The 23,439-nt window shown below is 41.3% G+C and overlaps 1 protein-coding gene across 2 annotated transcripts; it reads left to right on the top strand.

Moving 5' to 3' along the window:
• Positions 1–1,864: 1,864 nt before the first annotated feature.
• tpm4a (tropomyosin 4a) lies at positions 1,865–23,371 on the top strand (the record flags this gene model as incomplete). Of its 2 annotated transcripts, XM_079220988.1 has the most annotated exons (9): positions 1,865–1,978; positions 3,600–3,725; positions 17,473–17,606; positions 17,737–17,854; positions 17,997–18,067; positions 18,158–18,233; positions 19,295–19,357; positions 20,443–20,512; positions 21,986–23,371. In XM_079220988.1, the coding sequence occupies 9 exons, from the start codon at positions 1,865–1,867 to the stop codon at positions 22,066–22,068; spliced, it is 855 nt and encodes a 284-aa protein (XP_079077114.1). In that variant the 3' UTR covers positions 22,069–23,371. The 2 variants fall into 2 exon arrangements, with proteins under 2 accessions (XP_079077114.1, XP_079077115.1); XM_079220989.1 differs by lacking the exons at positions 1,865–1,978; positions 3,600–3,725 and adding an exon at positions 7,822–8,338.
• Positions 23,372–23,439: the final 68 nt, after the last annotated feature.

Below are 23,439 nucleotides of genomic sequence, written 5' to 3'. Positions count from 1 at the left end.
TTTCCAATTCATTTTAGCCAAATGTCCCAATTTGACTGTAGTTGATTGGAAGGTTATTCAAATCACCTGTTGAGCAGGGTGTGGGGATGTCCTCCAATTGGCCAATCAGGATGTGATATGCCCTTTTTTAAGGGCTAATAAAGGTGAGGAATTGCACTCAGCTAAAAGATTAGGTTGATATGTTTGGTAGCTGGGTACACATCTTTATTGTAGGTTCAAACTTGGCCTATATTACAACACAAGTGTTTGTGAAGTTAATATTTATGCATCACTGAACTAGAAGCTGTTGCACCACACAAACTTGTTTTAACATTGAGAGTTGGAACTGCCAGGTTAACTGTCACGTAGCATAACTGAAACAGAGCTAATGTTAGCTTTCTATCTATGACCTGTTTATTGAAGAGTAAAAGAAGTAACGCTAATTGGATGAAGCTCCAGATGTTTAACTTATTGCAACTGATTTTCAAACTACTGTCGTCTTTACTAATTAAGACATTTCTTCAGTTTTAATAGTGAAATTCTGTACTTTAAAATTAGCTTGTATAGTTTGAACGGAGTCAGTAACAGATTACAGTAGCTGGGGTGAGCCAATCCTGGGAATAAGTGTGTCTCTTTGTATTTGTGTGCATACATTCATAACAATGGATCTCCTCCTTTAATGGCCATCCGTCTCTCTGCATATCCTCTCTGTGAATGTGAGCAACCGGGGACACTGGTCTCCATTGTTCACATAAACTCTGATTCTCAGTCTGCTTTTCATCCCTCACTCATCGGACTCAAATATTAGATGCCTAGAGCTCAGGGCTCACATTTCAGACTGTGTTTCACAACTTCTGACACTTTTTTCCCCCCTATTGCCCATGATCATGATTACATATGAACTAACCAAACTGGAGCTATCTGAATTTCATCACATTGTCATGAAACCCAAACAGCTCAGTGATACCATGATAGAGGCAAACATTTGCAGGATGTGAAAGTATGTACCATCACACTGCTTCACAGTGTGCTACAACTTAGTGAAACAAACTAATCTCTGTTTAGGTAGACCTACGCTCCTTGACATAACAGTGGACTTTGGCAGGGCCACACCTTCAGCTTTATGCCTAAATATTATGACATTCTATTTACAGCAAGAAAACTCTTTCTCCCTCCTTTATCTCTCAAACTCTCCCTCCCTCTACTTTGCATTGTACTCGCTCCCTCTCTCATCCTCTAATATACACACTGTTGAAGGCCCTGAGTGAGAGATGCTTTGTGCCAGCAGGACTCCTTATCCACTGACAGGAGGTTAAATGTGGACACAGGACCTGTGTTTCTCTCGTGCGCTCTCTCCTGTCTGACTGGCGGCTCTCACTGAAAACACAACTACCCAAATATGGAGATCAGCCACGTTGTGAAGAAGCCAGACCAATCCTTAGAAAGACCTTGGACGGGTGGTTTGATAGGGTGGAGTATGTGTCCGAGAGGGTGATAGTCAGGGAGTGGAAGGAGAGTGGTGAGTGAAGGAGCAATGGATGGGGAGGATGGAGAGAAAGGATGAGAAGAGGGAGGGAGGGAGGGGTGAGATCATGGCTGGAGGAGGAGGGGGTGATCAGAGACTGGAGGCAGGTTCTCTTGCAGTTTACCCATATAGGGCTCAACTCCATCTGCCTCACAGCTCTTTCTGTCTCCTTCCTACTTTCTCCCCCCTTCTGTCTCTCTTTCTCTTTCTCTCTTTCTCTGCAGCCTTGTTGGACTCCAGCTCTCTCCAGTACTGTACGTTAGACAGAATTTCCTATACATCTCAACACAACAGGAGATTAGGGCTTTTTGAAGCTGCTTTTTCCCATCTCAGAGAGGGAAATCCAACCAAGCAGCCGCCATGGAGGCCATCAAGAAGAAGATGCAGATGCTGAAGCTGGACAAGGAAAACGCCATCGACCGGGCCGAGCAGGCAGAGACGGACAAGAAGGCAGCAGAGGAAAAATGCAAGCAGGTGGGAATGAAAGAGGACATAAAACAGTGATGCAAGGGTCGGTAGTCGTGACTGTGTCCATAATATAAATGTTTTCGATCACTTAAAAAGTTAATAAATAGCACCATTAAAGTTATGGAACAAGATACCTGCCGACAAACCGAAAAAAGCAAAGGAAAAATTTAATCTTACAATAATGTTCATCTTTTGGTTTTTGGGGGATGAACTGCAAAAACTATTTGTAAAAATGAAGTGCTTCAGACCTGGAATGGCATACTTCAGGTTTTCCTTTAAGACTGTCCTGTTTATCTTGTTCTTAAGCTAATCATCATACCGGACATACCTTTCATGAAACTTTTTGCAAATATATTTCACGTTTTGTATATACTATATTCCTCACAGCTAAATTACTGTTTTATCGCCGTAGCATAGGTACAAAATATTTGAAAACAACCCTTTTTTTGTCATTGCTCAGAGTCTGGATGGTAAATTGTAAATTGTTTCATGACAGTAGGCTGTGGAAACACAAATACCTTCTTAAAAGGCCAGGCAGCACTGGCATAAGCTTTCGAAACCACGAGGTATCCATTTTCTGTTACGTAATCATGTCAATCATTTTAAGCTAAAGTGCATCACCTAATATGAAGAACACATCCAGGCATCCCAAAATATAAACACATACTTTTGATCACCAGCACTGATTTCTGTGCAGTTGCTTATGGGTAAAAAAAACAACTCAGAGTCACTACACCACCCAAGCAGATATACTGACAGAAATCCATAGGAACTGAATAGGTCACTATCACTATCACATGGTGGTTTTGGCCACTTCAGGTGAAGAGACCACCCAGAATCAGGATTTTGGTCTCTTGAGAGGAAAAAGTGAGTCCAGCTCCATTTTGAAGAGAGTTTATGGAGCGTTTGTGTGTCATAAAGCCTGTTTGACAGGTGTATTCAACAAAGGAGACAACACACGCACATGAGAATATTTCAAATGGACAAAGGCGGACACACATATGGGACATTAAACACACACAAAACCTATTAGCCCCATAGTCCCAGGCGTCTGTGTGTTCTCACTGATAACGGTTGTATTTTTAGACAGTATGAGTGTGGAATTTAATACGATTATCTGAAGTACTTCACGGGCCCTTCAGGGGGGAACTGATTTGGGGGAACACTTAACCCTGTGAGTGTGTATGTGTGTGTGTGTGTTAGAGAGAGAGAGAAAGACAGAGAGAGAGAGAGAGAGAGAGACAGAGAGAGAGAGAGAGAGAGAGCATGAAGGAAGGATGGGGGGAGAGGGAGTGAGGATTCGGCTTTGCATACCTGGGTTATGTCATGAGAGACTGATAGTAAACCATTACCATTTAAATGTTACCAAACATAATAAAAAAAACAATTAGACTCTCAAATCAGCCACTACCGCTTTCCCACTGTATTCAAACACCTTGGCCTCATGACGTCCCGTCAGACTGAATCATTATTTAGGCCCAGTCCAAATGTCATAAATGGTAAATGGAAATGGTAAAAGTGGTAAAAGGGGTTGGATAACAAAGAAAAGAAAAACATATAATTTTTATAAAGACGCACTGAGCTGAGAAGGTGTACTGAACTGGACTAACAGCCTCCCCTGTTATAGCTGGAGGACGAGCTGATGGACCTCCAGAAGAAGATGAAGCAGACAGAGGACGAACTGGACAAATTCTCTGAGGGCCTGAAAGATGCTCAGGAGAAACTGGAACTGTCTGAGAAGACAGCAGCAGACGTGAGTGAAGGGTCACACACATACTGTGCACACACACACACACACACACACACACACACACACACACACACACACACACACACACACACACACACACACACACACACACACACACACACACACAGGGGGGTCAGGGTCAACTGAGTTTGACTTCACCTGACTGGAAATGTGCAGTAATAATGATACAGTCCTATTAAATCCTTAGCAAGAGAGTACATATTAACAAGAGGCTTCTGCTGTTGTCGTTAATGATTTACTTTTTCCGACTTTGACACACACTCACGTTACCGTGGCACCACTGAGCCCATCTTTCCACAGCTGGATGGTTCTAAGCCAACACCAGCTGTGGGTTTACTTTGATCCACAGTGAATGGTTTGGGGCACTTCAGAGACCGTTACATTCCTGTGCAGCCACTCCTGAAAGATGAGCACATGGATACACTGTAACTGTAATCCCCTCACCCAAACGCACACACACACACACACACACACACACACACACACACACACACACACACACACACACACACACACACACACGCACTCTAGGCCCACGGTGCAGGTGTCTGTGTCTTTCTACTGATAACAGCTGTATTTTCAATCAGATCCTCCAAAACAGAGAAATTTTAACAGCCAAACTGCATTGTTGTGCATCGTCATCATTCCTGTTATGAGCATGACGCTTATTGTTTATGGAGACATTTAGTGTGACAGTAGTTTGTGTATTCTACATGCATACTTTGCTATTACGAAAACAGCATGACAGAAATATTAGTTGTTTTTTTTGTTGCTTTTTAATATTATGTCATGTGATTATCACCACAGACAAACCTTACATCTCATATGTTGTAGATATCATCTATATCTTACACAAATACTTTACTTTATTATTATCTGCTTTACTTTATTATTATATGCTACTTCATACGCCTAAATTTCAAAAGGAAATATTACACTTTTTACTGAATTACATTTATTTGGAAAAGTACATTTACTTGTGATACTTTAATATTCAACTGATACTTGTAGTTTTTCGCCTCAAGTTAAAGCCATTTATCAAATTTCCGTGTTTTACTTGTAATAGATTATTTTTTACAATGTATTATTGTTACTTTTGTTTAAAGTAAAATCTCTGAATACTTCCATAAATGAGGAATCATTTATGAATCTAGAATCCTCCTACAACAGGATGACTGAGACTTCTTCATTGGACCCAAACCAACTCTCACATTACATTTATGAGCTGTTTTTGTATACACAAATGATTAATTTCAGTAAATGTAGCGGAACATTGGATATGCCAGTTTTCCTGTGGCCAATCAGCTGCAATGTGGGAAGAAAGATCCTATTCTAAATTTTTGGCAGCACCGCAAACCACAGCGCTGGATATCTGTCAGTGGTGGTTCCTCTGGCATTTTAGTGTGTGTGTGTGTGTGTGTGTGTGTGTGTGTGTGTGTGTGTGTGTGTGTGTGTGTGTGTGTGTGTGTGTGTGTGTGTGTGTGTGAAAGAGAGAAAGGGAGAGAAAGGGAGAGAAAAGTCCATATTAGGGAGTCCCTTATGTTCAAGATAAGGATAAAATACCGATCCTACCAGTTAAGCAGTGATTCCAACAAGATTACGAAGCTAACCGTGGAGGGAGAAGCATCATGAAAACAAAAACCCTGCCAGCTGCCACCAAGATGTGGTATTGTTTGAGCCTTGTGGAGGATATCCCAGGGAAATGCAGTGTTGTACTACGAACAAAGAGAAGGGAAGTGTCTGACATACAAACACAGGGACTGAGGCTGGATTATCCTCACACAGTGATCAAATGAACTCTGAATAGCTCTGAGAAGCCTCACATGTAAAGTGGGTCGAGTGGGCTCCAGGAAAAAGTTAGTTGTTGAGGTTGTAGTCTGAGTCGGACTAGCTTCCACTTCTACGTTTTGTTAAAAATAGATGTTTAGTATATTTACAGTGATGTCCTATACACCCACAGCAACATTTCCAGCTCTTAAAGCCGCTCTGCTCCACCTCCATGAATCCCGCTCCACATGTCACTTATTAGAGCCAGCAGTCAAGTCATTACACATCTCAATTCACACAGAGAGCACGGCCCGATCGGAAACCTGGAGGGGGCTGGGAAAGCAGACCAGTGAGCCAAAGACCTCAACAAGCAAGCAGTTGTGATTCATGAAAAAAATAGTCCCTGCACCATCGACCGGGGTGGCTGATATTTAGGTCATGACAGCTCACTGTCAGCGAAAAGCAACCAGACAGAGAGTCGGCCTTTAGGAGAGATCACAAGCTTACGGTTGCGAAAGCCAAAGAGGATGGCACCATGGACAGTAGTTTGAATACAGGTATTGGTAACAGCAATCACAGAGGCAACAGTTACTGTTTTAGGGAAAAACTGGACTGTGGGGGCGGCTGGGCAGAGAAAGCAGAGAGCAGGCAGGGGGGCTCTGGTATGTCAGGAATGCAGCTAAGGCAAACAGAAAGCCCCACACTCCTGTGTCTAATGAAATCAATGCTCCCAGCTTTTCCGGGCGCAAAGGGGCAAATCAGACAGAGGGAGGCTCAATCAACAGATGCGATTGATTGAGAGGGATTTTCTTCTTCACCGTGAGCAGCAGGTCTGAATTGTAGCTGAGAGCTGCCTGAGCTGCACTGAAGCGAGCAGAGATCTGATGGCCTAGTTGCTCGTCCAGCCGGGCGTGTTCGCTCACAAGACCGATCGTGTGAATGGGGAACCGAGAGGGTAAACACAGGCAGGGCTGGCACAGAAACATGAAGGATGCAGCATAAATGTGATTTACACCCACACAATGAACATCATCTCCTAGCAGGCAGGTGGTGGATGATGTTTGTTCGCACACTCCTTTAAGACAATCAGCCACACGGTTCCTCAAAAATAGAAACATTTATGATGTTGCCTATATTTGATTGTGCATGATTGTATACAAGTTTACTTTATAGATTTACTGTGCTATAGACACACCACGTGGTTAGTTTTCTGCATGTTTTATCTAATGGTACGTCCTTTCACTTTTGTCCTAAATTCAGGCCTACTGAAAAATAAATCATATTTTTTAATATATTATTATGTATTTATTTCAACACCTGATTATGACTGAACTGTATTGTGAAATGTAAAAATGATCCACAAGACATTTATAATAATGTAACGGTGTAACCAAACTTTGGTTTTAATATTCCACTGAATGTGAGTATGACAGATCATATCGTCACATGATTATGTTGCCTGACTGATGCTGCATTTTTGCAGTCAGTACCAATATTGTTATTCAAGGAAAGAAATCTGTTTATATATCAGACACATAACATAATTTTTTTTTTGTAATTTCTCGAATGTGGTTAATTACAGATGCCCTGAGGGACATTTTACACTTCTAAAAATAACTTGTCAGAGCTCTCAGGTACACAAACTAAGTAATGGAACAAATGTTTGCCATTTATATATACATACACAGATATGTTATAAGCTAATATCATCTTATATAGCGCTCTAACTCTACACAATACATCGTATTATTTAATTCTCAACCGTTTTAAGCTTGTGACCCTTTATGACCGAAGTGATGCTAAATCATGACCCTTCCTAACAGCTTGTATAAGTCTGTGACCTTTGAGTAGTTCAACCAAAAAGAGATGTTTGCTTTTGAGATTGTTCTATTTGTTGAGTCTGTGAAAATCATTTTGGAAATTGTTTCAGCTTTCACATACACAGTATACTGTACATTGTGTTTTCAAGCAGGATGGAAACTTCAAAACTTTAAGCGTGAGTCTATAAAGGGAAATACCACTGACTCTAAACTATGGGCACTGGACCTTTTTAATCTGAATGTCCTGAATTTCCTTCTTCTTTTGAAAGTCTCACAGCAATGATCATATCAGTCATAGGGATCAGCTTTTACATGCAGACACACACAGACACACACCGTAGACTGTGGCGCACACGCACACACACAGGCACACACACACGCGCACACTACAGGACACACGCCCCGCCCTCTCTGACCTCATCATCCCGATCATCTCTCTCCTCCTCCGGCACAGTCTGGCGCTCTCCGCTCTCCTCACCGCGCAGCTTTTCTAATCCTTCTCCTCAAACTCTCGTCCGGACCAAAAACTGCAACATTCCCGAGGACAACTTTCTATACGGCTCGTGAACGTATCATTCCTACAGACCAGAAGAAACATTTGGAGAACACCTGGACAGCGTTACTTCCTGGTTATATAACTTTTCCTTGCACTTGAACGACTCATTTACATTCCAAAGACTTTGGCCCCGGACCTACACCGATTTTTTTTTTGCTCTTTTTTTTATATCAACGGTCAAAGTCCTTTTTCTTATTGTTATAGTATTATATATAGACCAACAAAGCAGGACGCAGTAGCTCGTTTTATTTTTGTGCAGAACCCAGAAACTGCATTTCCCCCCCTCAACGTATCGTCTTAAGTTGAGTAAATAGTCCACAATGGCAGGTTTGAACTCTCTGGATGCTGTGAAGAGGAAGATTCAGTGTTTGCAGCAGCAGGCCGACGACGCAGAGGACCGAGCTCAGGTCCTCCAGAGAGAGCTGGACAGTGAACGGGAGCTCCGAGAGAAAGTGAGACAATCAAATCCTCTCTCGCCTACTTTCTTTTAAGGCTCTTTTCTCGCTCCGCTCGTCTATCACCTTGTCAGCCTGTTTCCACCACGTTACCGTCTCCATATTCACCTCTCAGCCGCTAAAGAGACACAGTTAGTTCATGTCATTGATTCATTCGCGGGCGTGATTGTGCCACAATGCAAGGCGTTGGTCTCTGTAATGAAAAAAAAGTTTGGATTCCTGCAGGTCTGTGCGCATGCTCAGTGTGGTCCGATTTACAGGCCGCTGTAGAACTACTGTGAATAATGTAGACCACGTAGACATCATTGAGCTTATTGTGCAGTTGAATTAATCTATTAGACTGATCAGAATACTTCTTATGGATATACATCCTGTTCATACTTTATTATATCATATGTGTAACTACTTTTTAATGAGGTCTTAGCAGCTTTTAGAGCTGCCAACGTTTAGATTAAGAGGATAATGTTGTGACTCCCCAGGGAAATGAACTTCTCACTCACTTGCTTGCTCAGTGGTACTCCAGCATGGTGGATGTATGCCAGCAGCTGCCTGGTTGAATGCCCAACCACCGCACCATCCTGCCTCCGCTGATGATAGGAAAATATAAAGGGCATATATACTTAAAAGCATGCCTACTCTGTTATTAGCGATTCCAACGAATAGTCTGGAAAATGTGCCATTTTCAACTAGAGCTGGAACTATTTCTAACTTAATCGGCTAGTCGATCAACATGAAAATGAATTAGCAAACATTTTGATCGTTTCATAATCCTCAAGATTTTAGTTTTAAAAGCCCAAAATAGTAGAAATGTACTGGTTAGAGCTTCCACCATGTGAATACCTTCTGTTGTATTAGCCTCCCATGATAATACACAGAATATCTTTGGGTTTTGGGCTGTTGGCTAGACAAAAAAAGAAAATGTAACTTTGGACTCTGGGAAGTTGTAAAGTGCATTTCTTTTTTCTTTTTTCTGACACAACAATTGTTAGTTGTAGCCCTACTTTCAACACTATCATGTATCAGCAAAAAACTACCGGTAGAAGCGTGGCTGTTTTGAAGGTGACTCATCCATTTTTGTATTCATCACGTCTGTCTGCCTCTTGACTCTGTCTACATCCAAGTTTTGTAACTTTACACAGAAAAGGTAGAGATTGGATTTTGAAAAAATAAAACACAAAGCAGCACAGTTAGGTAACATTCTTGACTTGTTTCACGTGCTGCTTTATGGCATTCGGTGTCATATACTTTGCATAGAAGTCGGTTAATGACAGAACAAGTAGACAGACTCAAGGAGAGTGGGAGGGGAAGGTGTGGCTGTAAAGATATGGGAGCTGCGATGATGAAAGGAGCTGGCGTGCTCTAGGACTTACCCCTTTGTTACTAACCGCCTGTTAGGTAACAGGCAATGTATATTCACATCAATGACGTCAGTAATTATTCATTTAAAAATAATTTCAGTCTTGAAGTTAAAGGTCATAGTTGTATGTTTGCCAATACATGTTGGGACATATTTAGAACCTTGACTTCAACATTTTGGGAGGTTGTGATTGTTTTGGTGGATGCCTTCTGTCTCACTCATTTATTGGCCTTGCATACTTGCATACTTTAAAACTAAATGCCTTAAACGGATAGATGACTTGGTGGTGCATACGAACGTTTCATTTGTCATCTCCTGCCACATCAGCATTATGTTTAACATTAAGTTTAATCATGACACCACATCACAAATGTACATCTCCAATCGATCTGTATTTTTATTCCATCCATGGCAATATTTTAAGAAAAGAAACTGTCGTAATAATGTTTTCCATTATTAGGGCATTGTAGCCTACAATATATGAGAGCATTATACAAGAAGGCTGCCATCCTTATGTAAACATTCACATCTGAGTAGAAATCATTAACCCTTCCAACCTTCCATCGATCATGTTCATCAGCAATAAACAAAGAAGGCAACAAGTTCCAGACAATTAGAGGTGGATCTTCATGGCATACATTTGGCAAGTGGATGAGAGGGCACTTCAATATTTTCCTCCCAAAAACCTCTCCTCCACACTTATAGCTCGGGTACCATTGGTGAAGTCACTGTGTGCGGTTTACTACCCCTGTATTATGGTAATGAGAACACTTTACCTTAATCTCCTCTATTTATAATTTATGAGGGGTACACAAAAAGAAGAAGTAGTTTATAAAGTAGTTTTACGCCCATATAAGGACATTTTAAAGTATTTGAAACAATTAATAACAACTTCTTCTCCATTAAGGACGCATTTTATATAGTTACAACTCGTCAATGTTATAAGGTAGTGACAATCATCGTCTGGGTAAATAACAAACCACCTCATGGGTGCTTCATAGGAGGAGTTAAATATGTTGTTAAATAGATCAATAAACACATGATAAGACCTAGATTATACATTATAGTGTATGTAAACAACGTATTGGAAGTGTTATTACTGCTTATAAATGTTAATTAGGTGGATTGAAATGGTCCTATATCTGCAATGTGGACATGTTTTTTCCATTTCATTGTGCATTCATAGTCAAACAGAGCAGTGCACTTGTGTGGCGAGGTTGGTGTGGTCCCATATGTGAATAATTAGGGCAACCTGCAGTTATTCCTTGGCACAAAACCTCTTTTCATTTGAGCATGGGGAGATCAAAACAGGAACCTTGCTGAGTCTGTTAAGATAATGAATCATCGTTTGAAAATGTAAAGGCATCAGAAGAAGAAAAAAACCTTTGGCCACATATCTAACTAAATAAAAAGAATAAAAGTAATTGCTTGTTGTTTCAAGTTTTGTTTTAAAGCTGTTAGAGACGTAACCACTCAATAATGCTTCAAGGCTCTGTCAGATTAAAGAGACATGACATAGGCCTGAATGCTCATTTAACCTTCTTAGATGTGTTTTAATTACAGCCGTTATTCTCACTGAGCTGCTCCTCCTTCAAAGTGCTCACAGCAGTTACTTGTTGGAAGGTTCAGAGTTGAAAGAGTCAGGCCGAAGATGATGATGTGTACTTTATTTATGAACCTGAAAGCTGTGTGAGCGACACCAGATCTGCTGCTCTTCATTTACCTTGCATTGCAGCTGGATTCTCCCGATATGGCAAGATCACATGAAAACCCATCTTGTCAGGCTTCAGTTAAAGCGTCTGTGTCCGAACTGTCAGTGGTTCAGACCAATCAGCGTCTTGTTGGGAGCTACTGGCAGCCAAGGGGGTGGTTTAGTGACATAACAACACAAAGAGGGGACTGTACGTTCTAAACAACGCTGGCGCCTCCTAAAGAGGTTAGCGTAGATGCTGCAGGAGCATCAGTTATATCACAACGGGAGAGTATTTATTCATGGGAAGAAGAGCAAATAATGGCACTGAAGGCTTTTCTCAATGGTAAAGATGTTTTCCCTCTTGTATTATGTAGGAATCTTCAATGTTTCCAATGACTGCTTCTCAGATTGTTTTGTGGAACAAACCATCTGTCTGTTTAGCTCCTTATAATATGGAAGCAAATTAGCAATTTCAGTGCCATGGTGATAATTGGTGTAAAATGCAGAAATACAGTTTAAAACCAGATGAAAAGGGAAGTGGGACTCAAAACCTCCACTGAGGTGTAAGCGTGGGGAAGCAGGTCCTCCCCCCCACCCATCCACATACACGCATACACCAGCTGCCCCTCCCAGGATGTCGTCTACCGACTCTGGTCCAGCACTTCCTGTGCTTTTACTCCCAACACTTCCTGTCCCTGAGCTCCAGCCTTGATCAACAGGAAGATTAGTGTGTGTGGTGGAATATAATGTGGTGGATATTCCAGTCCACTTCAGCTCTCGTCAGTTCACTTGACGTTAATTGTCTAATGGCGATGGGGGTCAGCTATTGATTTCATCTGTTTTTATATAAACATTCTTCATCTACTGTACCATAGTGACCGTTACCTTGGATTTGCTTGACACACTGATGTTGTGTTCTACTTGCATAACGACTGTGAAAGCAAATTGCAGGAAGTAATTTAGACATACTTCCCTCAGCTCATCAGTTTGTCAAAATGAACGAGAGGTTTCCTCTGTCTGCTGGTCGGTGAGGTCAGGGAGCTTGAAGGTTTTCAGCTAGGCCTCAAGCAGACTCCACAGATTCCGTGGAAAGATTTACTTCCTGGTTTCACTGTTTTCTTTGGACTTTCTCCCTGGGAATAGCTCAACTTTCCAAATATAACTGCCACATGTTGATACGTTTTGGCAGTCGCTGGCATTCTGGAGAAAAACTCCCATGTTAGTGACTTGTGGCTTCGCTGATTATGCAGGCCAAGGCTGCGGGTTGCAAAGCTAAATTTGCTAAAATGTCATTAAGTAGCATTTAGAGAGTGGATATGATGCAGGCCTTTCCTTTATAGATGCATGCAAGGCTCAGTGAGATGCTTCAAACATTTTCCGGGATGCTTTCGTCAAAGCAGGATCTCTGCATCTGTTAGCATGTTGGTGCTTGTACTGCAGAGTGGAGATGGTATTAAATTAGCCTGAAAGGAATGGATTAAAACTTGTATTGCGATCGGATAAGCTGCAAAAAAGATTGCTGATGGTTCCATCAACTATCCTCTGTGTGTTCAGAGACCACACAATTAAAGACCAATACAATATATGTAAAACTGTCTATATAGTTTGGTTCCTGTTGTATTTTGTGGATTCCTGAAGGGCCTCTTAACAGATGGGTTTCAATGAACCTCTTGTCAGTATTAGACAATAGATTGTGCAGCAAAGACTTAAACCAGCTCAAGATCTGTGTGAAAGTCTGACAAACTATTCTTTGCACAGAGAGACGTCATTGTGAAACTTGTCTGGAAGTTTAATGACCTTCTTTTACATATCACACCTCATGACAGGCTGGCCTATACATTGTATGCAGCTCTCTTTGCATGCCAGATCTTTATGGTAAAAGATTACACACTCACAGACACACAGTCACATTGAGAGTGGCGAGCAGCAGTGTCAGGAATAACTTCACTGAACCCCAACAGCATTATGCAGCTCATTAGCCCACTGCCCTGGAATCAGCCAATAATTAGATTCCTCTTTCACTTGTCCTTGATCTGGTCTCTAATACACTCAGGTATTTCTTAAGTCACTCCCTGTGGAACTGTGCTGTATCTTAAAAGTCAGGAGACTGTTTACTAAGTAGAGACCAGTGACAGAGAGGTAAGGGTTTTAAGATACAGCACATTGGAGTCCTAGGGACGAGGATGCTTGAGATGGACAAGCCATGATATCAACGACTGGCGAGCTCGCTTGCTCTCATGGACAAAAAAAATACAGAATAACCAAGCAGCACTGACTGTGAAGAGAATAGTTTGCCATTTTGTGAAAATACGCTTACTGCTCCCTGTAGTATGAGAGCATGGACACCACCCTCATGTTTGACTATTAATATAAAATGGAAAATATGAAGTGTCAGCCAAAGCTTAGCTGAAATACTGGAAACAGCAACCGGTTACAATAAGTAGCCAGTTCCTCTAAAGCTCACAAATTAACACGTTTTATCTTGTTTGTTTTATCCATTCAAAAAGGTGTAAAAACGACACTTATGTGGTTTGATTGTTGTCATGGTTCCAGTCAACCAGTGGAGACTGTGAAAGGTTACTCCAAGAATAAGTCTGGCACGTAACCCCATTTAAAAGCAAAATGCATCATTTGTAATGTTCGGTTTTGGTACAAACAAGTGAGCTTTGGACAGAGCCAGGCTAACTGTTTCCCTCTTTTTCCAGTCTTTGTGCTAAGCTAACTATATGGTGATTGGCATCAATCTTTTCATCTCTCAGGAAGCAAATAAGCAAGTCTCCTAAAAATGTTATTAGTATTCCTTTAGGAATGTTCCAGCCACTATGACTGAATGTCCTTTGGCAAGGCACTAACTGGTCAAGGGGAACTGTTAAGTAGCCAGCAGCAAAAGCATGGTTACATATTAAGCCAACATGATAACAGAGCAGCTACTCGTCGTCCAGTATCTTTTACAGAATATATATGTGTGTGTGTGTGTGTGTGTGTGTGTGTGTGTGTGTGTGCGTGTGTGCGTGTGCATGTGTGCTCACTGACACAATCTTCCTGATACCCCACCACAAACATTCTCCATAGTTTGTTTTACCATATAAGGCGGTGGTGCGTCCCTGGCAGTCAGAGAATGCAAAGTGGTTGCTTAAGGAAGGGGCATGGCCAGAAACAGAGAGAACACAAGCTCTGAAAGAAAGAACAATCAAAGGGAGGAAATGAAAGAATGTTGCCCAGCTGACTTCCTGTCACCATTTTTTTCAAGATCCTCATTTGCAAAGTAGCGTTAAGAGTCTGTTTTTAGTAAGAGTAAAAGTGTGTCGTTCGATTTTGTGGTTCTTTGTTCTTATGACTTTTACCTGAACATTGCAGTCACATTTGTTATTTTTGTTGTTGTGTTGCTTTAAGTATGTATTCAAGGAGTTTAATAAGCTGTAGGAAATGTATTTTCAACACTATCCTAAGGACTTACAGGAAAACTCTTCTCTTGTGTGGTCATGGTTGAGTGAATTAGAGGCATGAGAGTATGTTCAGTATGCACATAAGCTTCTTTACTTGACACAAGGTGGTCTCTGTCTGCTAAGGGTTTCCCCGCCTGTGATTGGTAAAAGCTGATGACAGATAACATAGCAGGTTGCACACATCTGATTGATATTGCCGCAAGACCTTTTGCATTTGTGTGTCGCTTGACGAATGACGACACACCTTTTACTTGGCAGGAAACTAGCCGGTTGCTAGCTGGAGATGTTTGTTTGAGAGAGGCACGCATTGGCCCAGTGACAATGTTTGTTTGCATGTTTGCAGAGTGTGCGTGTGTCTGGAAGTGCATTACGGAGTCTGATGTGTGGCTGAACCTAAAGCTTTGTGAATGGCTTGCTTGTTTGTGTGCAGACAGTATTCTCCACAGCACATTGCTCGACTAAGGGAGTAACAATATCTGTTATTTCAGGCTCCGGTTTAATTCTGCTCAACGTTTCTCACCACACAGATGTAGGTGTCGACAGAGGTAGACCTATGTGAAGGACATTGCTGATGAGATTTCAAGCTGTCCGACCGATTTATGACTTTTCATTCATTCCATGTTGGGTTAGGTTTTCCTCTATCACGTTTTAAGGCACGTCAACGCGAGTCTGACAGACATTTCCTGTCTCATATCAGCGGCCTCCCCTGTCAGCTCTGGGTGCAGTAGGGCAGGACCTGGGAGAGCACAGAGAAAGAGAGAGAGAGAGAGAGAGAGAGAGAGAGAGAGAGAGAGAGAGAGAGAGAGAGATGTGGAAAGACTGACTGGCTAGTCAGCAGTTTAGGATGACATTGAGATGTGGGGGAGAAAATCTTAAAAATTAAAAACGAGGCCACTGCCAGCTGCCAACCAGCAGGAAACCATGCTTTCATTTCCTGAAATATTGAGTGTCTGACAGAATGGAAGATGAGAAGTCCATTTATTCTCTGCACAAACAGCCTGAATATTTCTTTTCCATTGAGCTTTCTGAGCTTGCTCTTACTCTCCCTGCAGTGTTACCTTTCCTCCTCGTTGCCAATCCTTTCTCTTTTGTCTCTCGTAATAATTTTTTATCTTGCCAAAAGCTGCCAGAATGACTCCTCTACTACACTCTGACTGTTGATCTGACCGGCAACCTGACTTCTGGACTGAATGACTAGCTAATGAGTCACTGACCTACTAACTGCTGCCCTGTAACGGAGCGCAGAATAGCGTCTGTTTGTCTAAGAAATCCCCAGGTGTTTCATTTTAGTAACGGGGAGTTGACTTGTGTGAGTACTCTGAGTTTGAATGAATAATTTAGCATTGGGACGGGTTTAAAAGTGCAGTTATGTAGTGCCGTCTGAGCTACCTGGTTGTAAACTTTTAACAGTGGACAGTCTCTTTGGTGTGACCTTTGTATAAAAACTGAGGTGGGCGGGTTTCCAGTTTGAAAGCGGCTCCCTAGGAGGCGGTGGTTGGATAAAGTCCCTGTCCCACTGAGAGGAAATGCCTGTTTAGTTGTCTGTTTGCTTTCTTTTTCTTCTCTCTTCCTCTGTTTACCAAAGGCAGATGAGAAGGCGCTCATTTGTCCAACCTGGTTCCAGTTCTGCATTCACAGTCACCGGAAATTGAGTTTTTGTAAATGTTTCGTTCAAGTCCAAAGTCCCGTGATCTTCAGATATTAAAAAGGATTACACTCTCCAGCCAGACCACTTCTGTAGAAGATCCTCCAAGGACCTCCAGCTGTCTCATATCTATTACTATCCATCAGCGAGACAACGATTGATTTATGAAACCTTAGCGGGTCCTAGAGAGCGTAACGAATACATTATCATATCTCACTTACAGATGGAATTAAATGTATATGTAGCTGCCTTTCTCCCAACATGCCTGCCTTGATCCACTACTAACACCTTCCAAAAGAAGATACAGAATTTATTTGCAATGGTAATACATTTATAAACTAATAACTCTCAACTCAACATTTAGAAACTGTCGCTGGTTTAGAGCATGGGAGCAAGTGCAGATGAAAAGTCTTTATTATTCAAAAAGTCTTACTTTTGGAGGACATTAGCTAAAGTTGTCATTAAATATTTTCCAAAAATACATAATCACTTAATAGTAATCGTTCATTTAAAAAAAGGTCGTTTGGGTTAAAAAAAAATGGAAGATGCCTCAAAGAAAAAGCTAGAAAATACCAAGATTATGTTCTGAGATGTTCTGTCTGAACTTTCAGTCCGTGACAATTACTCTGCACTCCTCGTGTGAGAAGCTCATGAATAAAATGTCAATTTTGTCAATTTTCAACATAAAAACTCTTAACAAGAGCTGTATATTAAAGCATAGAGTAAAAAAAACACTCTCAGCTAATGTAATAGCATACATTTGCTTATTTTAGAGTGGACTTATCACAGTGTTGGTTTTGTTTTTACATAGTTTTTTTATTGTTTTGAGCTGCTGACTTATCTCTCCCCCCACTGCCCTCTTTGTGCCTTTTCCTTCTCTTTCGGTTTCATGTTGGGGAAAAGGGGGGAAGGGATAACCAGCTTGGATGATTTAAAGTTGAATGAATGAATGACTAAATTTTTCTCTTCCCACATTTTTCCTCCTCACAGGCGGAGGGTGATGTAGCAGGTCTGAACCGTAGGATCCAGCTGGTCGAGGAGGAGTTGGACCGAGCCCAGGAGAGGCTGGCCACAGCACTGCAGAAACTGGAGGAGGCTGAGAAGGCCGCAGATGAGAGCGAGAGGTCAGCTTGTATGAAAAAAAGATTAAACTTTGAATCGATTTTAATCTGTTCATGTGTATTTATGCCGGCAGTTGTGTGAGAAATGTGTGTTCCTGGCTTTCATAACATCATTTAATGCCTCATGTCTCAGAGGGATGAAGGTGATTGAGAACCGAGCGATGAAGGACGAGGAGAAGATGGAGATTCAGGAGATACAGCTGAAGGAGGCGAAACACATTGCAGAGGAGGCCGACCGTAAATACGAGGAGGTGAGTTTGACAGCGAGAGCTGGTTCAGAAAAGATTGGGATGCTCGCAACTTTTAATTTTTCCTCTTTAATCTGGCCTCCTCTGGTCTGTTCGGATGCTATTGTGCTTCGAGTCCAAAAACCTGTTTTGATTGTTGTCCCAGGTGGCCCGTAAGCTGGTGATCCTGGAGGGAGAGCTGGAGAGAGCTGAGGAGAGGGCCGAGCTCTCAGAATGGTAAAACGAGTGACCAAGTGAACACAAGAGCAGATACACACACATGCCTGTCGCTCTTGAAACCAAGCATGTGTCCTTCTACCTCCACAGTAAAGCCGGGGACCTGGAGGAGGAGCTTAAAAATGTGACCAACAACCTGAAGTCCTTAGAAGCCCAGTCTGAGAAGGTAAGAGTATCATGATGCATGTGAGGGACATGCATGGCGATGACTGGACCGTGCAGCAGAAATACACATTTAGCTAAAAGTAATACTTCTTTTTTTGGCCTGCTGAGCGGCCAGATTAGTGGTGTTTTTCCACACAGGAAAGACTGCAACACACTTCTCCTTTTTATATCCAGTAATGTTCAAGATAAACATCATTTTATGCCTATTAGGCTAGCCACAAAGTGGGAGTTGTTTACCAAGTGACAATGTTTTGCCAAAGATAAATGTATCTGTTCAAAATGCATCAATTATGAAACTTAATTTTCTAATCTTATTGGCAGATACTTACACAGCTGATTGATGGTTTATGGAGTTGCTTTTCTTCTCTTTCCAAAATACACAATCTAAATATATACAACCAGTCTGAAAACCAGCGTGTACTCATCTCCACTTCCCTGTATGCTATCATTGGGGCTGTTCTCATGGCTCAGTGGGCAGTCATTTAAGTGAGTAGGGAGGGATAACACATCACCAAAGTATTGTTTCATACAACCTCTATAATAATTGTGTATCATAAGGCCGTACTTACAACGCAACCCTTTATTTTCCCTTCAGGTTGTTTAGATTTAAACCTGAACGTATCAATCCACGTGAATATCTTAGATCTCAGAGGCTTCTTCCCGTATGTGCGGGGTTAATGGCAGCATAAGGTGTTTTGGTAAACGTAAACCAGCAGCTAGTAGAGACCTGCAGCGCATTCTTCCTGCTTGCTACGTCAAATTCCTCCCCAGGCACAGGCAGGCCAGACTTATCACGTGACTTTAAGAAATACCTGCCATTTGTTCAGTCAGGCCTGCCGTGGTTGGCATCGCAGCACAACTTGTTCCCAGGCCATGCCAACGCCTCGCATCCTGCCTCAGAGGGAGTGGTGCCATTGCTGTTGGAGCAATTATTATCCTTTTGTGATGAGTGTGTGTGTGTGTGTTCACATTAATTGTGTGCATTTGTAGATGAAAGGATGTGTTCGCATTACTGTAACTAATTAGGTAATGTTGTGTCTCCGTGTCTCTGTATGTCAAAAGTACTCAGAAAAAGAAGACAAGTACGAGGAGGAGATCAAAGTTCTGACTGACAAACTGAAGGAGGTGAGATCCTGATTCTACTGATCTCACTATTTGACCATGTAGTCTGTGTTTTTGGAAGGAAACAAATCAGCAATATCCCAAATATAAACTGACACTAGTGACAGTTGCAGAAAAAACTCTGGGACGGGCCTCATAGTTGGGTAGAGGACACATACAATGTAACTGCAGTGTCCCTGGGTCAAATCAGGCCATGTCCTCTATGATACTCTCTCGCTACGTTTCCTACCCGCCTCTACTGGATACATCTTAAAAAAATTAAAAATAAATGGCAAAAAACATATTCATCAAGTTTTTATCGCAGACTTTATATTCAAGGTGTTATTTTGGTGCTAAATTAAGAACTTTAACTGGTTCGACATTCATTTTGTATCAGCTTAAAGTAATAAATTCCCCCCCCCCCCAAATAATCAGCTGTGTGTGAATTAGTCCCCCCGTACTGTTACCTTGAATTTATGAAGACATTTTTGTGTGCATGCTTCTGCAGTGAATGCAGAATCCAGAAACAGAGGGAAAACTTGATGAATATACACCCGGTGGTACTTCCCAAACACGTACATCTATTGCTAAAACCATACTATTTAAAACACTTCTGCATAAACAGCTTCGCGCATGTGCATCCGTGCGATTACCATTCATGTGGAAGTATTTTAAACAGTAAAGTTTTAGCGACAACGCATGAGTCTGGGAAGTAGTGAGCTTACAACTGAATAAATAAGACTTGGGTTATACTGCACAAGCTGTGTGAGGGTTTGTGTTTGATGTAGTGTTGCTGTTATCAAACACATTTCATTTAATTTATCTTTGATTGTCTGTTCACTGCGGTGGCATGCGAGAAAAACTAAGTTTTCTTCACAAAGTCAAGGTAACAAAGTAATTGGTGTACAAATGATCATTTTTGTGGTGAAATATTATTAATATCTGCATGCATTGAAAACTGGAATGTAAAACATGTAATGTCTACGGTTACTCTTGAAGGTAGCAAAAGTTACTTGAAAACCTGCCTCCTCCAGTCTTGGATGTGGAATTCAGTGCGTAACAGCGTGTCTCTCTACTTCGTAAAACATGCTGTGTCTGTGTTTCGTTAGGCTGAAACCCGTGCAGAGTTTGCAGAGAGGAGCGTGGCCAAACTGGAAAAGTCCATTGATGACCTGGAAGGTAGAGATCTGCATCCCTCACATGTCATTGTGTTGCGCCACTTTGTTGATGAACCACAAACAGGTTGTTTAGCGGAGTTTCCTGCAGATCAGGGGCCAACTTTAACCCTGGTCCATCTTAATGCACACATGCACACTTACTTTCAGTTGGACACAGGCCCCAGAAGGAGAGTCCTGTTTCAGCAACACTGTAAATCAATTCTGTGGAAAAGAAAGGACTCCCTGCGAAATGTATAAGGATCCCGAAACTAATGGAAGACCCTTGTTTCTTAAAGGACAACCACTCCAAAGAGGACAGAATGTGCTCAGATGTTTTTACGTCAGCATTATTTTGCTGTCAAAGCAAAGGCAGCTGAGTTAATATTTATTGGAGCAGTTATATGACACAGTTAGAGCAGGTTTTAAATGCTCAAAGCTCACCCAGCTCAAGAGCCATACGCGTAATTAGATATGCATCATTCTTTCTTCCAAGCATTTCTGCATTTTTTAAGCCTGACCTATTTTTTTTTTGTCTTCTCCTTCCTCCCTCTGCTCTTCTTCTGCCTCTCATTCTTATCCTGCTTTTGGCTTGTTTGTGTCGCCGCTGTCCCTGACAACCTGCCTCTACTTCCTGTCGACCTCTGACCTCCAGATGAATTGTATGCTCAGAAGCTGAAGTACAAGGCCATTAGTGAGGAGCTGGACCATGCCCTTAATGACATGACATCTCTGTAGATGCCCTAACATCTTTCTCTGTCTGCCTCTCACTTCCCTTTTTCTGTCCTGTGCTTTGAATTCATACTCTTTCTGTGGATCATACTGTATGTGCCTTCTTCCCATCTTCCTATACAGGAAATGATGAATTAAAAAAAATGATTTCCTACTTCACAGCTTTTGTTTCTCAAGTTGTATACCTTTGTAAAACGTTTGATGCATAATCTCAGCTACGTAGTGTATGTTACCATGAACTCTGTGATTTCTGTAATTAGGTAACAGTCTGATTTTGTCAAACTGGTAGCTATGTACATTATACGTCTATTTATCAGGAGGTTTATGTGAGACAAGGTGAGATTTACTTTGTTTTCTTTGTGTGAATTAATGCAGCTTGAAATCCCGTTTGACCCTTTGAAACACTATTTTGGTTGTAAATCTAACTAATTTTTGATAGTTTTGATATATTTGTGTACTGGTTTTCCACTTTGTAGCATCAAATACAACAAATGCAGCACACAAGTCCTCTTAAGACGTCCACAGTGTAATCTACTAACAGTCAGCAGTTTATGCATGAAAGACACAGCGATGTGGTTGAGGTTTTTGCATGTGGCACAACGTTAACCAAAATAGTTATGCAAAACATCTGTCCAGTAAAACAGCGCTCTGTGCTGTTTTGCAAAGGAAGCTGACAAACCTATAAAGGAGAATACATTGCCATGACGAGCAGTATTATTTTCTGATGGTTGAGGCTTCACCGTGTCCCTTTTCTTTTTCTTTTCAGAGAAATTATCACAAGCCAAAGAGGAGAATCTGGGCATGCATGCAGTCCTGGACCAGACCCTGCAGGAACTGAACAGCTTATAAAAGCACAGAGAGGATGCTGGAGAGGATGAGATCGTCATGTAACATTCCTTTAATGTTCGACTCCATTCCACATTTCGACCTGTAAAATCTTTATTCCCAGTGTGAAGGGGGATTAACTTAATGCTTGTCCTTGATGTATTTTTTCTAAGGCACAACTTGGTTTCCTTTTCTTTAATGATGGGAAGTCATTTTGTTCCCATTGCTTCTTTTTTTGTCCCCAGCGGTGATTGCAGAAATTCTCCCCAGAAATGATTTTTGACCACTTATTCAAAAAGAACCGGCAAAGAAGCCTCAGATTTGGTCACTGCTTGAACCACTTAAACTGGCTCAATTTTACATTCTATGTGCACATACATAAGCCTCTGACTGATTATTTTAATACATATGCTAAAGATGGTGTTGGGTTTTGCTGCGGCTACAGTTTGGCTCTGAAGTGCCACCTAGTGGTGATACAATGTTAGTCAACAGTCATGCTGTACGAGTTAACAGACAAGTGGCTCATGTGTGCCTGTTTTAGTAGTATCCTACTTAATATGGTTATGTTAAGAGAGTGATGGTGAAATGGACAGGTTAACTTATGGAAAGGTTTCATTGATAAATAAACAGGTCAAGGCACATGCTGCCCAGTCTCTCTGGGCTTTCCAACTTTTCATTAGAAAAATAATGGCTCTTTTGCCATTCCCCTATTATTCTGAGGCCTACATGTTGAAGATGCACAGAGTATTTATGTGCATCAAAATATTTGTACTCTATTTTGTTGGGTGGGAATCTGTGCAGAACCCGAGTGCTGTTCATGTACAGTATCTAAAGGTGACTTATATTTCTTACCTGTATTACTTCTCCCTGAGTTTGACCTGACCGATGACACTTTCATCATGATTGCCAAGAATATGCCATAAGTTGCCAATATTTACTAGATTTACAATATATTGTATTACATGTGCGAGCAAAACCCAAAATCACTTGAAGCTCAAGTCAAGCTCTATCAACCACGGATACTTATTGTATATAGTAGAATAATGTTAGGCATTTGAGAAATTGTATTGCTATGATTATTTTTGTTTTTGTTTTATTTACACAACTTCTTATTTTCCCAGGGGAACTCTCAAGACCAAAGAACACACATAACACAGACGATAAATTCTTTACATGTTTTATTTTTGTTTGTGATGGTCATCATGTATTCATCTACTGACAGGGTCATGAAAATCGCTTCACACACATGACCGAGGCCATTTTGAAACATTTTGTTCACCAACCCCCCCCCCATGTCAACTTAATAAATGTTTTACAGAAATCATGACTCATTGGACTTGTTTGCATTTTGAAGAATTCAAAAAATGTTTTACTTATACAATAGAAGTCATCAAA

The sequence above is a fragment of the Taurulus bubalis genome, assembly GCF_910589615.1.
Source record: "Taurulus bubalis genome assembly, chromosome: 7".
Taxonomy (NCBI): Eukaryota; Metazoa; Chordata; class Actinopteri; order Perciformes; family Cottidae; genus Taurulus; species Taurulus bubalis.
Note: the sequence above shows the minus strand (reverse complement) of the source record. Positions and strands in the feature narration are given on the sequence as shown.